The sequence below is a fragment of the Tachypleus tridentatus genome, chromosome 5 (assembly GCF_004210375.1).
Source record: "Tachypleus tridentatus isolate NWPU-2018 chromosome 5, ASM421037v1, whole genome shotgun sequence".
Taxonomy (NCBI): domain Eukaryota; kingdom Metazoa; phylum Arthropoda; class Merostomata; order Xiphosura; family Limulidae; genus Tachypleus; species Tachypleus tridentatus.
In genome coordinates, this window is record NC_134829.1 from 24,023,972 (window position 1) to 24,044,186 (window position 20,215).

At 34.9% G+C, this 20,215-nt stretch overlaps 1 protein-coding gene across 2 annotated transcripts in view; it reads left to right on the forward strand.

Moving 5' to 3' along the window:
• LOC143250722 (suppressor of lurcher protein 1-like) overlaps positions 1–20,215 on the forward strand; it is a 58,588-nt gene that overhangs the window by 35,775 nt on the left and 2,598 nt on the right. The window contains exons 8-12 of one of the 2 annotated variants that reach the window (XM_076501660.1): positions 2,161–2,351; positions 3,401–3,439; positions 5,763–5,931; positions 6,799–6,998; positions 18,666–18,716. In XM_076501660.1, the coding sequence (XP_076357775.1) occupies positions 2,161–2,351; positions 3,401–3,439; positions 5,763–5,931; positions 6,799–6,998; positions 18,666–18,716 (650 nt within the window). The remainder of the gene's footprint in view (positions 1–2,160; positions 2,352–3,400; positions 3,440–5,762; positions 5,932–6,798; positions 6,999–18,665; positions 18,717–20,215) is intronic. The other variant, XM_076501661.1, reaches the window with a different exon arrangement.

Here is a 20,215-nt window from a genome sequence, read left to right on the forward strand (position 1 = left end):
TATGCTTTCTACCCTTACATTATTCTTAGCATGAAAACCTCGAAGGAGAACTTTGCTTGTAAATTATAATTAAAAATAAAACGGTTATGAGTGTTAGGGTTTCTGTACTGTAGTATTAAGTAGCTGGAATAAAGTCAAAGTGTTACGAATTATCATATTCGAAACAAAATGAAAGTGTAGATGTTTGGTGTAGTAGAGAATGACCATGGGTCAGCGGTAAGTAGATAGCCCATTAGAAAGCTTTACGCTAGTGTGTGTGTGTGTGCTTTCTTATAGCAAAGCCACATCGGGCTATCTGCTTAGCCCAACGAGAGGAATCGAGCCCCTGATTTAAGCGTTGTAAACCGTAAACTTACCGCTGTACTAGTGGGGGGCTTTACGCTGGTACAGCGATAAGCTTACGGATTTACAACACTAAAATCAGGTGTTCGATTCCTCTCGGTGGACTTAGCAGATAGGCTGATTTGGCTTTGCTATAAAAAACACACAAACACACACGATAAACAAAAACAAATCTAACAAACAAACCAACTTTAACTTTTATGAAATTCATACTTCAACAATTTTTGACATATCTAAACCAATTTTCATGTACATGACACAGAAACAAGTAAGAATTCTCAATAATCGCTGTACTTGAAATTCTCTTAAGTTGAGTTAGAGTAAATTAACCAATGAAACGTTTTCTTCCTTTATATTAGCTAATTTTTTTGCGCCTATAAATATCAAGCGTGAGGCGTATACCCGATTTCTACCAGACCACCCTCAAATTGAAATTCTTTTAGGTAGGATTAGTGTAAGTTAATCAGAGCAGTCTTGGACATGGTTAAATACACCAATAAAAAAGGTCTGACCTCCTGAGTCCAAAACTGTAGTTAGGTCTCTAATTGGTCAATATTTTGTACTTTTAAAACTCAGAGCCGTTCAATAAGCTGCTATGCCGCGTCTAATAATAATAATTGGTCAAAGAACTTCGAGGAAAATGTACTAACCTACCACTTTGGCCCGGCATGGCCAAGTCGGTTAAAGCGTTCGACTCGTAATCTCAGGGTCGCGGGTTCGAATCTCCGTCGCACCAAACATGCTCGCCCTTTCAGTTGTGAGGGCGTTATAATGTGACAGTCAATCCCACTATTCGTTGGTAAAAGAGTAGCCCAAAAGTTGGCCGTGGATGGTGATGACTAGTTACCTTCTCTCTAGTCTTCTTACACTGCTAAATTAGGGACGGCTAGCGCAGATAGCCCTCGAGTAGCTTTGCGCGAAATTCAAAACAAACAAACAAACCTACCACTTTAAGACAAAACTAACACAGAACTGTGGAACTGATACACAATCCTGTCATTCGTAGAACAATAATCTTACATAGAGCTTTGGAAGTAATACAGTAGCTTACCGTTGATAGAGAAATCTCACGAAGAAATTTAAACCTAATACGTCAGCCACCGCTCGTAAAGATAAAATATATCAGCCGACAGTTCTTAGACAAATTTCATGCAGAAGGCTGGACACAGTTGACAAGCTTACAATCGTACATAAATCTTCTACGGAACTTTGAAACAAATATCACTTGAGGAATTGTTTGGTTGTTGATTCTGAATTTCGTGTAAAGATACTGACAGGTTATTTGTGCTAGCCATCCTTTCTTAATTTAGTAGTGACAGGTTATAGGGGAGGTAGCTAGTTACCCGTCGCCAACACTTGGGCTACTCTTTTACTAAAGAATAATGGGATTGATCGTTACATTCTAACATCCCCACAGCACAAAGATACACAAAGAGCTATCCGTGTTCTACCCACCACGAGTATTGAAACCCGGTCTCTAGCTGTGTAAGTCTGCAGACATACGACTGTGCCACTAGGATGCGTGTTCGACGAAGGCGATTCAACCCTGCGACCGCAGGTTGAGCCTACTAACGATCAGGTCATGCCAGACCCCGGCCGTAAAGAAACAAGAACAACTGAGCTTTGAATCTGAGCGAGACTTACATTATTGCTCACGCATTCGTTAGATCGACAGACAAGTTTCATTCTTAGCTCATATTTGGTTTTGCTTTACTTCTTAACTGTACCTCTCAATAATTTAAATCATATTCAGTGTGTGTTTTCTTTGCTTTCCAGAGCTTAATTTTGAATTCCTAAACTAAAAGGTATTGGTTGCAGGTGTGAGGGTGTAGATAATTTGGTGGCGTTCATTAACATCAACGGTGAGAGAAGATGGATCGACAGATTTTGTGGCAGAACCATCCCACCACAACTTATGGCCAACGGGCCTTTCATGACTCTCGAATTTCAAAGTCTCGACTCAACTACCTCTGCAAGGGGCTTCCACGCCATCTACCGGTTTGTCACCAGTATGTGACCTGGTAATTCCTAAATAAAAATGATTTGTTTTAATTTCTCCCGGAAAAATAGAGGAAAAATCTGTTGTTGAATCTGTTTATTAGATATTTTATAATATGATAACTTGATAAATCTTTATCAAATATGTTTAGAAATAAAGTATCAGTTTTTTTTATCGTAAACGCAAAAGCTTTTTATTGCTTATATTATGATTATTCTACGAATATAATTAATAACTGACGTTCGAGTGAAGAAGATATTATAACATATCAAATACATTGAGCCTGTTATATTCAGTATACTATTATTAAAGGAGGGGGTGGACGTGTTCATTCTCGAAACACAAATTTATTTGGAATAAAGGTATTGGTCATCTTGAGATCACGTGTATAGTAAACGACCTGTCCTGTAACATCTGTATAACCAATACATAGAGCGAGACACGATAAATGATAAATCTACGATTTTGCATAGGGTTTACGTTTCAACGTACATAATTAAAGTCTAAATTACGAATTATCATAGCTTGTCTCCTAGTTCCAAATGTTGTAGTTCTATTTTTGTTTTGTATTATTTTGTTATATCGTAAACATACAGGGCATTTTTCACTCTCTGATAAAAAAAAAGAATGCATCTCTAATAGAACGATTATTTGTTGTTGTTTTTTAATTTCCTGAAAGCCTTTCAATTTTTTTATTATTTTTTTCATCTCTGATATAAACTGATATAAATCTCCATTCTGAAATATTTTTCTGTTTTTCTACCGTTCTCTTCTTTTTTCTTCTCTGTCTAATATATCTAAATTTGTTGGAGGAGAACCGTCTAATCTCTTAAAACAATAAATGAAATGTCAGATAAAGAATTGTTTTCGACATCGCTACTAATGGTGAACTACCAAGGAAACGATATTAGTTACTTTTCCAGAGTGTCAGGTTTGTAGACGTTAAATCTTTGATTTGTTTTGCTACATTCAATGTAAAATAAACAACATTTGATTGCAGTTTAGGCGCTTATTAAAGTATATAAAAGAACAAAATACGTTTGTCCATTTTTTCTTTAGATTTCGGTATAAATGTGGGATCCCAAGACAACCAGTCAGGTAATAAAAAGTAAAATCTATATGCATGTTGTTATATTAGCTGAAAATAAATGCTGTTTTATCTACGTTAGATCATATAACTTTGTTTGATTACCATTATCGTACAGCGTTAAAGTTATCAGTGTAAGGTCGTAGCGATCGGACATGAACGTTGTCATGTCTTATAGGGTTGAGCACTCTATGTTAAAAGAATTTTCAATATGCAAACTTATGCAAGTTATTTCACAACCACAGCCAATATAAAGTCGTTGTGAAAGAGAATGTATTATAATTACATGTTGATATTGTTCAGTGTTACGTAGGTAGTGTGATACCACCGAAAACGTATTATTTTGTGGAACTGTGTGACACAGCTCTTTCCAACATCATACATTCGTATAATAAAAGTTATGTCCACATGGATAATTTATGATATCGAAGATGTTGATATCTCTTGTACGTAATAACTTTGGAAAATAAAGGAATATGGGTCAACTTGGGACACCAAGACTATCCAGAAAGAGACCTGCAACAAGGTTTACTCCAGCCATTAGAAGCAAGGTTCAGCGTATCTTAATAAGTGAGAATCCATGAATTCAAAAGGCAGTGGCAAAAGCTGTCTATACGCCTCATACAACAGTATGCAAAATGATTAAAATGATGAATATGCAGAAACGAAGTCAACAGGGTATGGAATAACCAAGATATGTCATACTTCCACTTCAACAGTCGTAAATGTCAAACATATGGAGAATGAAAAGTGTATTCCATTTTTTTTCAAAGGAAAACATATTAGAGATTTCTGTGTGATTAGACTGTTGAAACAGGCATTATAAAGCCACCATTCACGTGCACGAGACGAATTACGGAAAATATGGGGAGAGATGGTGTGCTTTGGAGATTAAATAGCCTCACAACAGGACCTTTTGCGAAGGAAACTACACTACAGATCTTCAGTTAGAACATTTCAGTACGTGGCAACATTGACAGTAACAACGTGGTGAGGCTCCAATGTCGTTTTAACGTAGCGTACTCAGCTCTTTGTAAGTTTATACGATCACATACGTTTAAACACTAATTAGTAACTAGTTGGTTTCTTTTTATTTCTCACAGGTTTTCTCAATACTTAAGACAATAGTCCAACTATAGGATAAAAACTAATTAATAACTAGCTATAAAATAATATTAACAATATATATATATATATAATAAAAAAATAAATGATAATAGAAATCTCAAAAATAGTTGTTAATTAATGATTAGACTTAGATAATTATAAAAGCTTCTAAAATATGACAACAAGTGGCAGTATTTATTTATATTTTTACGTTTCCTATTCCTGACATTGTATGTTCACTTTTACTTTTACCTGATAATATATACTCGTATATAGGTATTTCTATTATACCAACATAGTTTTAAAATGTTTAGATTAATGTCAGATTGCACTTGGTTTACATCACCAATGAACCAAAAGTTAAATAGGAAAGCTAAATATAATTTCACACAACCTTTGTTTTATAGCAATATCCACAAAAGCTAAGCACCAAGCTATTGAAAACCTGGGTGAGGCAAATGAACCTGAGAACATTTTATAAATGTAAATACATGAAACTGTAGGGTTCTCGCCAGCCAAATGGGGGACAAATTACCTTGCAGCTGTTTTATTAGATATTACAATAAATTAGGTTTTTCGCTCCCTAAATAGGTGTCACATTAATCAAACTGCAACAGATGTTTCCTTTAAAAAAATTACACGAGACTATAGAGTTATCTCTAACCAAACAGGAAACTTGTTTATTTCATAAAGAAATTTTACTAAACAAATGGATGAAAGATTAATTTTTTTAAATTTATTTCAAAAGCTTGACCTAAGAGTATACGTGTGTATGTGTGACACAATTAGGCATGGAATTGTCATCAAATGTGTACACAACTGCAAATCTTCACTAGACGCATGAGTGGCATGTTAGTGTTAGGATCAAACTAAAAGTTTGTGACAGATTAAGCAAGCAGTGTCACCTCACACTTCACGTTTTTAATTAAATAAACACATGGGTGTGATAGACTAAAAATGTCTGACACAGTAAACAGTAGAGGGTTCATAAAACTTGTTGAAACTATGATAGACACGTGTGAAATATATAACACTAAACTGATCTAGCGCTACAAATGGATGTGTTGCGTTCAAACTAACAGAGTAACACATTTATGACATATTGCATAGGTAGATCATCGTATAAGCGTGTGTCACGTTTCTCTAATTATTTGTGATACCGACAACATGTACAATATTTCGTAAGGGTTTCATTATAAATAAGTATGCTGCCCGTTTTCCTTCTAGTTTGTGGCTATGTCTTCAACAGCTGGGAGACATCAAACGGCAGCTTCACGTCACCGAATTACCCAGGACTCTACCCACGTGACAGCGAATGTCATTACTTCTTCTACGGTAGGGACACTGAGAGAGTTCACATCTCGTTTACTTACTTCGACGTAGAAGGCGTGACACCGTAAGTGTTAAAATAAATTAATATAGGCTTAGCTGCAAGTCTACAGAATCGCTTAAAAGGCTTTTAGGATTTTCGGTATCAAAAATTGAAGAGCCCAAGGCTTAACAATAATATAACAAGACTGTTTTATTTACTACTAGACAAAAGTTGACTAAAGTTACATTGCATTCCAGACTTATATGTTATTAAAGCCATTGTTTATCCTAAAATTGAGGGAAACTTGTATGTTAACGTCACTGAATTTTCTCGATAAAATCATTGAATCAATACAGTGAAAGCTGATGGATAGAATACACCTATATTCCACTTGATGCATGTGATGCTACTTGAACATTTACCCAATAAAAGAGAACTGCCGTTGATAAACATTGCAGAGAATAAGTTACGTTAGGTTTGAAACATCACTTTAGTTAGTTTTTAACGTTTTATTACATCCAGCGGCGTACCTTAGATCTATAAAACTTAAGTGAAAAAAGGGCACGTTTATTATAAACCTTTTCAGATTTCATTGTTCATGAATTTCTTGAGAGAATATTTCTTTTTTTGTTTACAAAACGAAAGAAAGGAAAGTAGTAGCGAAAGCCAGAATGATGTGATGAAATTCGATAAAAAAAATTGTGAGAAAACCCACTTTTGTCTACCAAATTTTAGTTCTTATAATTTTATTGATAAACGTTTATGGCATTGTGCACGAAAAAAAAATTCTTACTGATGCACGTGAAACTGGAAAATACATTGTTTTCTCTCACTAAATCATGGTTGTGTTGGATTTAGAAAAGTCATATATATTCATTCTTTTTCAGTTAGTTATCGGTTCGTGTAATTTAGAAAATACAACAAAATTTCAATAGTCCCCGTGTGTTTCAGGTGTACAATGGACACGGCAAGCGATTACGTTGAATTTTCCAACTTTAGAAAAGTCGACATGGGTGTTCACCGCCACTGCGGCATCCAAAAACCGAAAAAAATCAAGTCGGACGGAAACTTCTTCCGAGTGACCTTCAAGTCAAACAACCGATTTGATGGAACGGGTTTCGAGGCTTTTTACCACTTCCGAAATTATGTTGGTATGTGGTTTTTACACAGACTGTGTTTTGAACCCGGCATGGCCTGGTGGTTAAGGGCGCTCGACTCATAGGTCATAGGTTTAAATCCCCATCACTAAGCATGCTCACTCCTTCAACCGTCTGAGGTATTATAATGTGACTGTCACTAGCACCATTCGTTGATAAAAGAGTAGCCAAAGAGTTGACGTTGGTGGTGGTGACTAACTGCCTTCCCTCTAGTCTATCACTTCTAAATTAGGGACGGCTAATCCAGATAGCCCTCACATAGTTTGGCGCGAAATTCAAACCACACCAAACCTGCTGTTCTTTTGTTTCCGAATGAATGAAATGGAACGACCGCGAGGAATTATTCGCTGGTTATCTAACGTTTTGGAAAACAGAAAATGTAGAGTAAATGTTGAAGGAACATTTACTTCACTCCACAAGCTGGTGTCCCTCAGGGAGGGGTGGTTAGCCCTATACTCTTCATCATGTATGTAAACAATATGCCACTGAGGGACCCGAATCATGGATTCTCTTCACAGTTCGCAGATGATGTGGCAGTCTGGAAAAGTGCCGCAACACCCACGATAGCAGCTACTAACATACAACCGCAACTAAATAGAATAAGTGAATACTGTCAAAAATATAGAATAAAAATAAACACAGCAAAAACACAAGTAATAATCTTTACGAAATTGACAAAACACAAAAAACAACAGCCAGAATTACATATGAATGGCACACTACTCCAGATTGCCCCATCAGCAAAATTTTTAGGTCTGACCTATGATTCAAAACTAACTTGGATCAATCATGTGAACGAAATTAAAAATAAAGTCTGGCGAAGAACTAACTATGCTAGGAGTCTAACTGGAAAAAACAGTGGAGCATCAACAGACAATATACTAAAAATCTATAAAACATATATTAGACCTGTAATAAATTATGCAGCTCCAGCATGGATAACTTTAAGCAATAGAATAATTAAAACCAAACTACAAAACACATTCCTCACAACTGCATACAAAGTTCCAAGAACTATATCATCTCAGTTCATTCACAAATACTCGAACATTCCAACCATACCAGATAGACTCCTACATAGTACAATAATGTACTTTAATAAGAATTGGATGAAAAACGAATTACTATGCGAACTAGACAAGTACCTCATACATGATGAAGCTGGTCCTAAATATCTCTCCCCACTTAACTTATATTTTAATTATAAAAATAAATAATATATATATATATATATTAAATAATAAAAAAATAATAATAATAATAAACTAATAAATATATATATATATATATATGTATTAAACAATAATAAGAATGCCACCAACAAACTTGACATTCTGCTGATAGAATAAAATAATCACTATATACGAGCCACAATACATGGACATTGCCCTGAAAAGGATCAAAATAATATTCAGTTCTACAATTATAAATATCAATCCGTCAAGAACATAAGTACGGGAAGGAGGAAGAGGTCATAGAGAACCTGACCCTTCAGGGTATGAACTTTTCTTACCCAAACACCGACAACCATTCACGTTTTTCCGTAGAAGGTTGTTGTTGTTTTGAATTAAGCACAAAGCTACGCAATGGGCTACCTGTGTTCTACCCACCACAGGTATCGAAACCCGGTTTTTAGCGTTGTAGTCCGCAGACATACCACTGAGCCACTGGGAGACCTTTCGTAAAGGAAGAGGTATCAAATAGCGCCCGAACCTTTCAGATAGCGCATAAACACAGCCAAAACACTGATAGTATTCCGTTGTGTTTTCTTGGGCGTAACAAAATTTGTTCTTCCGCTTGAAGATCAGTAACCGGTATATGGGAGTTCTAGACTAGCATTTAAACAAAATGCATTGTGATGATTTTAGTGTTAAACATCAGAAGTTACCTGCAATTTGTTAGTTAGTTTCTCTAAATTAATTTATCAAATTTACAAGTGTTTTCGTATTAAATAATGTAAATAGTGCGCACGGATTGAAATGTGAGTGTGTGGGCATAATATGTCCAAGTGTATACGTTTATAAGGTATTGATATTTCGGATAAAAGTAATTCTAACAAGGAGAACAGCCAACCGGTTAAACAATGCAATCTAATCTGGCCAAGATTTTAGGGCGCTCTATTCTTAATCTGAGGGTTGCTGGTTCGAATCCCCGTCACACCAAACATGCTCGCTCTTTCAGCGGTGGGGGCGATATAATGTAACGGTCAATCCCACTATTCGTTGGTAAAAGAGTAGCCCAAGAGTTGGCGGTGGGTGGTCAAGACTAGCTGCCTTCAGTCTAGTCTTACATTGCTAAAGTAGGGACGAATAACGCAGGTAGCTCTCGTGTACCTTTGCGCGAAATTCAAAACAAACAAACTCACTAATCTTCATAAATAAGAACGTAAGAAAAGTATATTGAATTATTTGTATTCATTTCTAGGTTGGTTTTCAGTTCTGATGCAGTGAACTTGATTGGATAATAAGTTAATATAAAGTAATTAAATGACAACTTCAAAATATCTAAAAGAATAGATAACTAAAGTCAATATACGTTCACAACGTAATTAACCAAAATTGTCGAAATATTCACAAATTGTAGATAAATAAAACGATAACGTATTCTATAATTTACATGGACAGCAATTTCAAAGTTTGTACGTAACGTACAAAAACAATGTCAATGTATGTATGCCACGTATATTTAACAGCAAAGTCAAAGTATGTACATAACGTATAGAAACTACAATGTCAGAGTATGTACATAATGTACTTAACGTGAAAGCAAGATCCATAATTCTCGCTATACTATTAAAACATTGTGAAAACTGAGTGTATATGGAGGATATTATACAAAGAAAACTACTCCGAGAGAAAGACACACTCTGTGACGTATCATTAAGCCACCAGAGGAATGTTCAGGCGAGACGCCTACTTTCATTAGCAGCAGAAGGACAGCAGCAAAACTTACGCTTTCAAAGATCATTAAGCAAATTTTACTATTTTCAACGTCAGTAATAAGCGGGTTAGATGAATTAATATTTTAGGCCTAGTCAATGTAGTTGCCATAATTGAACATCGTCTGCTGGCCAATGAGGTATCACAGAATATCTCTGTCATAGACGATTTTTGTTTTACTTGCGTGTTATACTCCATGTAACTTCTAATTTTCACGATGCTCCGACAGTGATGCGTGAATTATCATGTTTATAAGTCGTTGTGCGTCTTCTGTTCTGTTTTTGTTTTTCGTTCACTCGACTGTTTATTTGATCTCGCAGTTGTTTTAGGTACTTAGATATTATTTTACTGAAATGAACACAAAATATACAACTACAAAATAAAACTAACATGATCGTTGATTTAAATCTTCTAAATTTATTTTATATAGTTAAGAAAACTTTGAATGACAAAACTTTGTTGTTCTCTTTTTCAGGCGTGTAACACGTGACTTAGCATATTTGGTTTCAAATCAATATTTTTTTGTGACGTGTTAAGCTCCAGCCAAGGATCTTATTTCAAATTTATAACATACCAAATGAATAGACATTGCTATAGATATTTGTTTAAAGCCTTGGAGAATACTTTACTTGATAACGGTGGGGAGTATGTTGGATACAAAGAGTACATTTATAGAGTAAATTTTATTCTTTATCATTTATAAAATAAATATACCCTGTATCAAAGAGATAAAGCAAAATTGGAACTTCCCATGTTTTACCTACAACCACGCAAAAACTAGTATTAGAAAATAAAGTAATTACTGCTTCTTAGTTAATTTTTATACAAACATTTGATGGACTTAGAGACCTTAACTACAAAACACTGGTCCTTCAGCTCCCGTGCTTGGAAACAAAAAATTGGTAGTTGTGATTTCAACTCTTCGCAGTTCATAGTATCCAATTTTAAAAGGGCGTATAGTCAGTATGACGTCAAAGCTGCTTGCTTAAAATCAAAATAATTGATAAAATAGTGAGTTGTATTCGACTGCTCTTACAAATGAGCTATTTGGAGTACATGTTTTTAACATTTGGAGCCACTTGATAAGATTTGAACGTCTCTCAAGGTCACTTGATACATTATTGATGGTATTGAAGACTGGTAAACGTGAAGACCACTACTTTTGATTTCTTTTCTTCGAATAACTTCTTGACTAGTTTGAGTGAGGGTGGGTGCTATCATCCATCAAGCTGAAATCAGGGCCAGTTGCAACAGCATATGGTACCACAAATGAACTTAGGATGTGAATTATATCACGTTTGGCAATAATAATATAATTCTACAGAGCGTAAACGTCGGTACGTTCTTCAATAGCACAACTCCACAAGATGTAAAGACCGTTACGTTCTTCAACAGCACAACTCCACAAGATGTAAAGACCGTTACGTTCTTCAACAGCACAACTCCACAGGATGTAAAGACCGTTACGTTCTTCAACAGCACAACTCCACAGGATGTAAAGACCGTTACGTTCTTCAACAGCACAACTCCACAGGATGTAAAGACCGTTACGTTCTTCAACAGCACAACGCCACATGATGTAAAGACAATTACGTTCTCCAACAGCACAACTCCACAGGATGTAAAGACTGTTACGTTCTTCAACAGCACAACTCCACAGGATGTAAAGACCATTACGTTCTTCAACAGAACAACTCCACAGGATGTAAAGACCGTTACGTTCTTCAACAGAACAACTCCACAGGATGTAAAGACCGTTACGTTCTTCAATATTTATTCTTCCTCACACCATACTTGTCCCACTTCCATAACCCTCACATTCCTTTATTAAAGTGAAGTGGATCTGCCAAGCTTCGTGTTCTAATTAAATGTTATCCATTAAGAATTATTGATTCAGCCTCGGAGCCTTTGAGGTACGATTTCAACTGGGTAGAGTAGAAAGACAAGGATTTGCATCTTTATGTTATTTGTGATGAGCTTTCTAGTCTGGATGTCCGAACAACTGTACAACTGACTTAAAGGCAAATCTACGTTCTGCTAAAGACACCTGCAACCATGCTGCTACATCCTGCTGAGATTGGCTTTCTTCTATTTGACCTATGACCATCCACATGAGCTAAAATTCACGTCTTCTATGAGGTGTAGCTATGGTTTGTGTGGTTCACTTCAAAGTGAAGACTGAGATAAGGTTATGGTGAGACCACTGTAAACACAGTACAGGCCGAATGTTCAATCATATGCATTTCATATTATATGAATGATCACCAGATGTATACTAACAACCATGAATTGATAAGTGAATGAGATTATTTTATAGCAATGGTTTCCATCTTTTCATAGCTATAATGTTAAAAATTCTGATAATCCTCTGGTTGTTTTGAGCAGTGTAAATAAAAACGAAGACATGTTGAAAATTAATCGTAATTTTGTTATTCAAACGGGTGTCTCTGTTGTTGATTGTGTTCATTCTTGAAACCTTGATTACGCACTAATGTAATAAGCTTCCGCAAGAAACAGTAAGGTCAATAACAGGCCACGCATCTTGTAAGATTTTCAACAGATGACCACCGTATGTAGAAAAGACTCGCAGACTGTGTTTAAACAAATAAAAGCACAAAAGTATACTACTGAAGCCTTAATAAATATCTCGTTCCGATTTCTTCAGAATCATCTTTCTTATGAAAATAGCCGTTGACTTTGAAGACTTTGACTTGTGAGCCTTCGTCAACTTCAGAATATTGTTTATGGCCTTCTTGGGGCTGAGGACTCTTTTTCTAAAGTTACAGATAATGGCGTTGTTGGAAATTGTGTTGAAATGTGGTTTGGGTGCCTGTTGCTATTCTAAACCATCTCTGTGTGAGCTCTATCATTTCCATAGAGAACATTGAAAACTAATTTCCTGGGAAAATGTTATTTTGCTCTACATCATTTAACAATCTCAGTAGACAAAAAAAAAAACCTCATAAAAAACTAACTCACTGACTCACCAATTGTTCTCAATTAATATTAGTTTCTAACAAAAGGAAGTTACCGATATGGATCACAACTGAAGATGATGTATATATATAGTAATGATCACAACTTAAGATTATACATCTAGTAATGATCACAACTGAAGATGTATATATCTAGTAATGAGCACAACTGAAGGTTATATATCTAGTAATGATCACAACTGAAGATGTATATATCTAGGTTTGATCACAACCGAAGATGTATATATCTAGTAATTATCCCAACTGAAGATGTATGTCTAATAATGAGCACAACTAAAGATGATGTATATATCTAGTAATGAGCACAACTAAAGATGATGTATATATCTAGTAATGAGCACAACTAAAGATGATGTATATATCTAGTAATGAGCACAACTGAAGATGTATATATCTAGGTTTGATCACAACCGAAGATGTATATATCTATTAGTGATCACAACTGAAGATGTATATATCTAGTAATGATCACAACTGAAGATGTATATATCTAGGTTTGATCACAACCGAAGATGTATATATCTAGTAGTGAGCACAACTGAATATGTATGTATCTAGTAGTGATCACAACTGAAGATGTATATATCTAGTAATGAGCACAACTGAAGGTTATATATCTAGTAATGATCACAACTGAAGATGTATATATCTAGTAATGAGCACAACTGAAGGTTATATATCTAGTAATGATCACAACTGAAGATGTATATATCTAGGTTTGATCACAACCGAAGATGTATATATCTAGTAATTATCCCAACTGAAGATGTATGTCTAATAATGAGCACAACTAAAGATGATGTATATATCTAGTAATGAGCACAACTAAAGATGATGTATATATCTAGTAATGAGCACAACTAAAGATGATGTATATATCTAGTAATGATCACAACTGAAGATGTATATATCTAGGTTTGATCACAACCGAAGATGTATATATCTAGTAGTGAGCACAACTGAATATGTATGTATCTAGTAGTGATCACAACTGAAGATGTATATATCTAGTAAGTATCACAACTGAAGATGTATGTATCTAGTAGTGATCACAACTGAAGATGTATATATCTAGTAAGTATCACAACTGAAGATGTATATATCTAGTAATGAGTACAACTAAAGATGATGTATATATCTAGTAATGAGCACAACTAAAGATGATGTATATATCTAGTAATGAGCACAACTAAAGATGATGTATATGTCTAGTAATGAGCACAACTAAAGATGATGTATATAGCTAGTAATGAGCACAACTAAAGATGATGTATACATCTAGTAATGAGCACAACTAAAGATGATGTATATATCTATTAATGATCACAACTGATTAAATGGTAATTAAAAACGTGATTCAAGTAGAAATTAATCATATTAATATTAAATAATTTACTATTAAAATAAATAAATAAATTGATGTTAATAAAAATCGTAAGTCTAATTCTGCGGTGTAATGACCAAAATATATTTGGTTAAAATTATAGTGTGCCCCCTGCCCCCAGTGGCACAGCGGTAAGTCTCAAGACTTATATCTCTAAAAGACGGGTTTCTATAGCGTAGAAAGCCCATTGTGTAGCTTCGTGTTTAGCAACAAACAAATACAATTTCTCCACTTTAATCTAGTTTACACCGAAACAGTTGTTGTTCAAGCAGTTGATGACGTAAATAACATCTATATCATCATTATATCTTTCGTTTCCCAGCCAGCTTGATGAACCCTGGCACTTGGCGAAACAACTCGTCGGCACTGGATATAACAGAAAGACTATGCCTAACATATTATTACATTCTCATTTACTCTTGCTCGTATGTTCTTTTAACATCTCTCTTCGGAAAGAAATATGACAATCTCCCAGCTATAAGTCTATCCGTGACGTCATTATATTATTGAATGGTGGTCAAATCGATCTTAACCAAATACATAGATGCTAAGGATGTCGCTTTGGCGCCACGGTTTTCGTCTGCTAGTACGTGAAAATCCTTCATATAAATGCATAATTAACCTTTATATGTTGGACAGTTATTTTTTTGTGTCGTCTCAAAATAATGTCGTACAACATATAGTTTAGAGATAGTTCTCAAGTTACTTTCATTCCTCCTCGCGTTGTCGTGATTTTACAACGTTTTTTTTAATAGAAAAAACTTATTTGTATAGTTCATTCTTAAGTACTGGGCCTAAAATAATAATCTACAAATCTGTGTATAAAGGAGCCTGCTACCTGTTCTGTCTGTAGTTTCCACACACACACGTTTTTCCCGTAATTATCATACATTTTCTATGACAATTTGTCTCCAGTTACACAATGGAGTTTCTTCCTGATATCCGAAGCAAATTCGTGATGTGTTATATAAACTGTGTTAATTCCTTTGTGCGCTGTAATCAATGGATATTGGATATAAAAACAGGAACTTCAAACCTGTAACAGCCCGGCATGTGTTAGGGAGTTTGACTAAGGGTCGCGGGTTAAAATTCTCACCCCACCAAACATGCTCGCCCTTTCAGCCGTGGGGCATTATAATACGTCGTTCAATCCTACCATTCGCTGGTTAAAGAGTATTACAAGAGTTGGCGGTGCACGTTGATAACTAGTTACCCTCCCTCTAGACTCTCACTGCTAAATTGGGGACGGCTGTCGCAGATAGCCCTAGTGTAGCTTTGCACGAAATTCAAATCCAACTAAACCTGTAAGGGCTGATTTTAGTTTAAATCTAATCACTCTTTTTTTCTACTATATCTGTATTTAAAAACAAGTAAAATCTTAAAACATAAAACATACTTGTGATTACGTTCGTTAGCTAACTGTGAAATTTAAAATAAAATGTTTTAAAGTCAATCAGAAAGCTGTGAAACTTAAACAAAACATTGTGTTGTTAAATTAGTAAACATAAGTGACATTGATCATACATATCTGTTAGGTATTATTATTTTCAAGACTTGGAATGTGCTTATTCTTCCACATAGGTGAAATAAAGCATGAAGAAGTTTCATGTTCAGATTCAAACCTCAGTTTGTTACAGTAACAGCTTCAGATGGAGTGCTTTACCATGTTGAGAAAGTGAAAACCTTTCTGAAAACTCTTCTGCTGAAGTGCTCTCGAATTCTCCAATGATCAACCCCCTCTTCTTACACTAAGCCTATCGATCGACTTTCGAATATCGTAAAAACTGTGGTTACATCATAAAGTTTGCCGAAGAAGCGGGAATTAGTTACTTCGGGTTTAAAGTCCACTCTGATTGGCATAAAGTAACACCTGTACCAAGCTGTTAAACTCATACGTGACGCGCTAAAACGACTTTAAATAAAACAGTAAGACTCTGGTGAAGCCTACAACGAATATTTTTCTTAGTTTATCTCTACAGAAGAATATTTTATCTTACGAATTACCTTCCTAAATGTCTGGATGACACAGCGGCCAAACACATCCTTAATTCGAATGCTCATTACGTTTGCGCGTAAACGTTTTAAATGCTTTATAAATCCTGACGTTTGCCATTTTTAGTGAGTTTTTCTTTGTCTGTTGTTGTTTCTTTCATCAACGGTTTCTTTGTTTCAGAACGTTCTTCTGTCTCTCTCATTAACAACTTCATTTAGTCTCTTTCCTACTGCATTTTCGGTATAAATATAATACATAGTTACGTATTCCTTTGTAACACACTTTCAATACTATCTTTCAATGCGATTTGTTTGTTTGTTTTTGAATATTGCCCAAAGCTACACGAGGGCTATCTGCGCTAGCCTTCCCTAATTTAGCAGTGTAAGGTTAGAGGGGGAAAGCAGCTAGTCATCACTACCCATTGCCAGCTCTTGGGCTACTCTTTTACCAACGAATAGTAAGATTGCCACTCACATTATAACGCCTCCACGGCTGAAAGGGCAAGCACGTTTGGAGTAACCAGGATTCGAACCCAAGACCCTCAGATTACGAGCCGAGCGCCCTAATCACCTGGCCATGCCGGACCCTTTCAATATGAGGTGAAATTTTAATGTTCGCCTGTACGTCACGCATTGAGAACATTTTAATTAAAAACGTTTTACGTAATTACGCGTTTTGACTTCAATGTTTTATTTATTACGAAGAATTTATTAGATAAAAAAAGATTATATGAATATTTAATAGCCCCAAATACTCTTTTTTTTTATTATTATGCAAGTCTTAAGTCATGTTTTTTTTTTCTGGGTTAAATGTTTTACCTATATTTCTATATGTATCTGTGATACAATCCTGTGTTAATTGATTTATGTTACTCGGTATAGCTGTGATACCATCTTGTGTTAATTGGTTTATATCGCTGTACACAGCTATGTATCTTACCCTTAAGTATCAGCTAGTTGATATTGTTTTATATACCTGTGTATACTATCTTTAAGTGTTAATTGGTTCATATTACTGTGTTTTTTCATCATAACTTTAATTTTAACTGGTTTATATCACAATATGTGTTTGTATATCTTATTCTTAAGTGATATAAATGTATTATATCACTCACTTATGTACCTGTGTATACTGTCCTTAAGTGTTAAATGGTTTATATGTGTCTACATACACTATCATCAAGTATTAGGCCGTAATCAGAAGGTCGAGAGTTCGAACCCCCGTCGCACCAAATATGCTCGACATTTCAGCCCTGAGGCGTTATAATGTGACGATCAATCCAACTATTTATTGGTAAAAGAACAGCCAAAGAGTTGGTGGTGATGATTAGCTGACTTCCCTCTAGTCTTGCACTATTAAATTAGGGACGGCTAGCGCAAATAGCTCTCGTGTAGCTTTGCGCGAAATACAAAAAACAAACAAACCTCAAGTGTTAGTTGTTTATATTACTATCTATATCTTTGTATATTTCTCTTACGTGTCAATTGGTTTGTATCACTGTATGCAACCGTGTATCCTATTTAAAGCGTTAATTAATTTACGTAAATTATATTTGTATTATCTGTTTTTATCAGATAGTAAGATTTATGTTTCTTATATGTATCTCATTGTCTACGTGTGTGTTCACCTTTTAGCACAGTTGCTAATGCTATTTTGATTTTTTTAGCACAGATTTCATACATTTGAAAATAAATAACTGAATTTTTATTATATGTTTTTGGTTCATATGGTGGCATAAACATTTAACATTTCTGCGTAAACGTATCTTATCTTGCATATTGTGAAAAACAATGAGCGAATACAAATAGCTCAGCTTTCCTGCTGTTATAAGAATGGCAAGCTATCATGTTTCGTTTAGTGGATAGTGTTACTGCCGGCTTACTATTAGACCCCGACATCTATTTTCAATTATTAGTTTGATTTCCAGTGTCCAGAGGTCGCCAGAGAATTTGTGGATCGATATTTAGGCCTCGTGACAACCAATACCATTATTAGAAACAAACCAAAGAAACCCCCAAAACTAAATTATATGATAAGACGTAGTACACATAAAATAATCTTCCAACTAATAAAACGTCCCACGCACATGACTGGAGCACGAAGAACTGAACACTCTAACTAAAGCTTTTTGATAACTTTTACAAAAACTGTTTATTTTTATGTGAACACACGACAAATGCCCACAGCTAATATATTTATTTTTGTGTCTGGAATTTTCTTAAATGTAGATGGTACAATATTATAACTTTTTTTTTCTGTTCATGTTTATCACATTATTTTGCATATTATTGACGTATACAAGTCTTATTATTTGTTTGAAACTAATGATCAAACGTTGGGTGTTTTCAGATCCTTTCACTGTCAAAAGGGTTCGTGGAAGTGCGGGAGCTCCAATGAAATGTGAGTACAATTATGGTATTACAATAAATGTTCTGAACAAGTTCCGTTGTGAATTGTCTTTGGTCATCTCAGTCTTCGATATCACCCGTATGTATGCGAGTTGAATTTATGGAAAAGAAATTTAAAAACTTAAACAGATGTAACATAAAACACAAGACTCAAGTACGTTAATATTATTAAAAAGTGAGAATAAAACATTGTGAAACGAAACATTAAAAAGGAGGTGACGTTCCTTTTCAAGTGCCAGATCATATACGTTTCTGCTGAAGTGCCTGGTGATATGCTTTTCTTCTGAAGTTTCAGGTGATACACGTTTCTTTAAAGTAACTGACGATATGCGTCTCTCCCTAAGTGTCTGATGATATACGTTTATTTTCAAGCTTCATGATATATATATCGCTTCTAAAATTCCCGATTATATGCTTCTTATCAAGAACCTGATAGTATGCGTTTCTTATCAAGTACCTACAGATATATGTCTCTTCTGAAGTGCCTGATGATGTACGTTTCTTTTGAAGAGATTTATCATATGCGTTTCTCCTGAAGCACCTAATTACATATTTTTCTTCCGAAGAGCCTATTATATACTTTTTTTCTGATGTGTTTGATGAAATACGTTTCTAGTGAAGTGCCTCTATATATACGGTTCTTTCGATCTGCCTCTTGATTTCAGTTTCTTCTGAAATGCTGATGTGTTTCTTACCTCATGGTATACAGTTCTTATGAAGTGCGTGATGATAAAGGACTCTTCTGAAGTGCCTCATAATATGTCTCTTCTGAAATGTTGATGTGTTTCTTACCTCATGGTATACAGTTCTTATGAAGTGCGTGGTAATATTCGTCTCTTTCAAAGTGTCTGATGAAATACGTTTCTTCTGAAGTACCTGATGATATACTTTTGTTCTGAAGTGTTTCTTATGAGTACATAATGATATAGGTTTTTTAAGTGCCTAATAATATGTTTCTTTCGAAGTGTCTGATGATATGCATTCCTTTTAAAGTGTCTGATATAATGTTCTTCCTGACATGTCTTAGGATATACTTTTTTTTTTTTTTGAAGTCCCTGATGGTATATGTCTCTTCTGAAATGCCTGGTGATACGTTTCTTATGAAGCACCTAATGACATACTTTTCTTCTATCGTGTTTTATGATATACGTTTCTTTTGAAGTGACTGATCGTATACATTTCTACTGAGGCACCTGATTATATGCGTTTGTTCTGAAGTGTCTGATATAATGTTTTTTTCTGACGTGTCTGATGAGATACGTTTCTTTTGAAGTACTTGAGGATATACGGTTCTTCTGAAAGGCCTGAAGATATACCTGTCTCCTTAGAAGTGCCTGATGATATACTTTTCTTGTGAAGTGCCTATGTTATATGTATCTTTTGAAATGTCTGAAGATAAAAGTTTCTTCTGAATTGTCTCATGACATTCGACTCAATTTCATAAGAAATGTCGCTCACTTTTTAATATTTCTGTTTTGAATAACGTTCTAT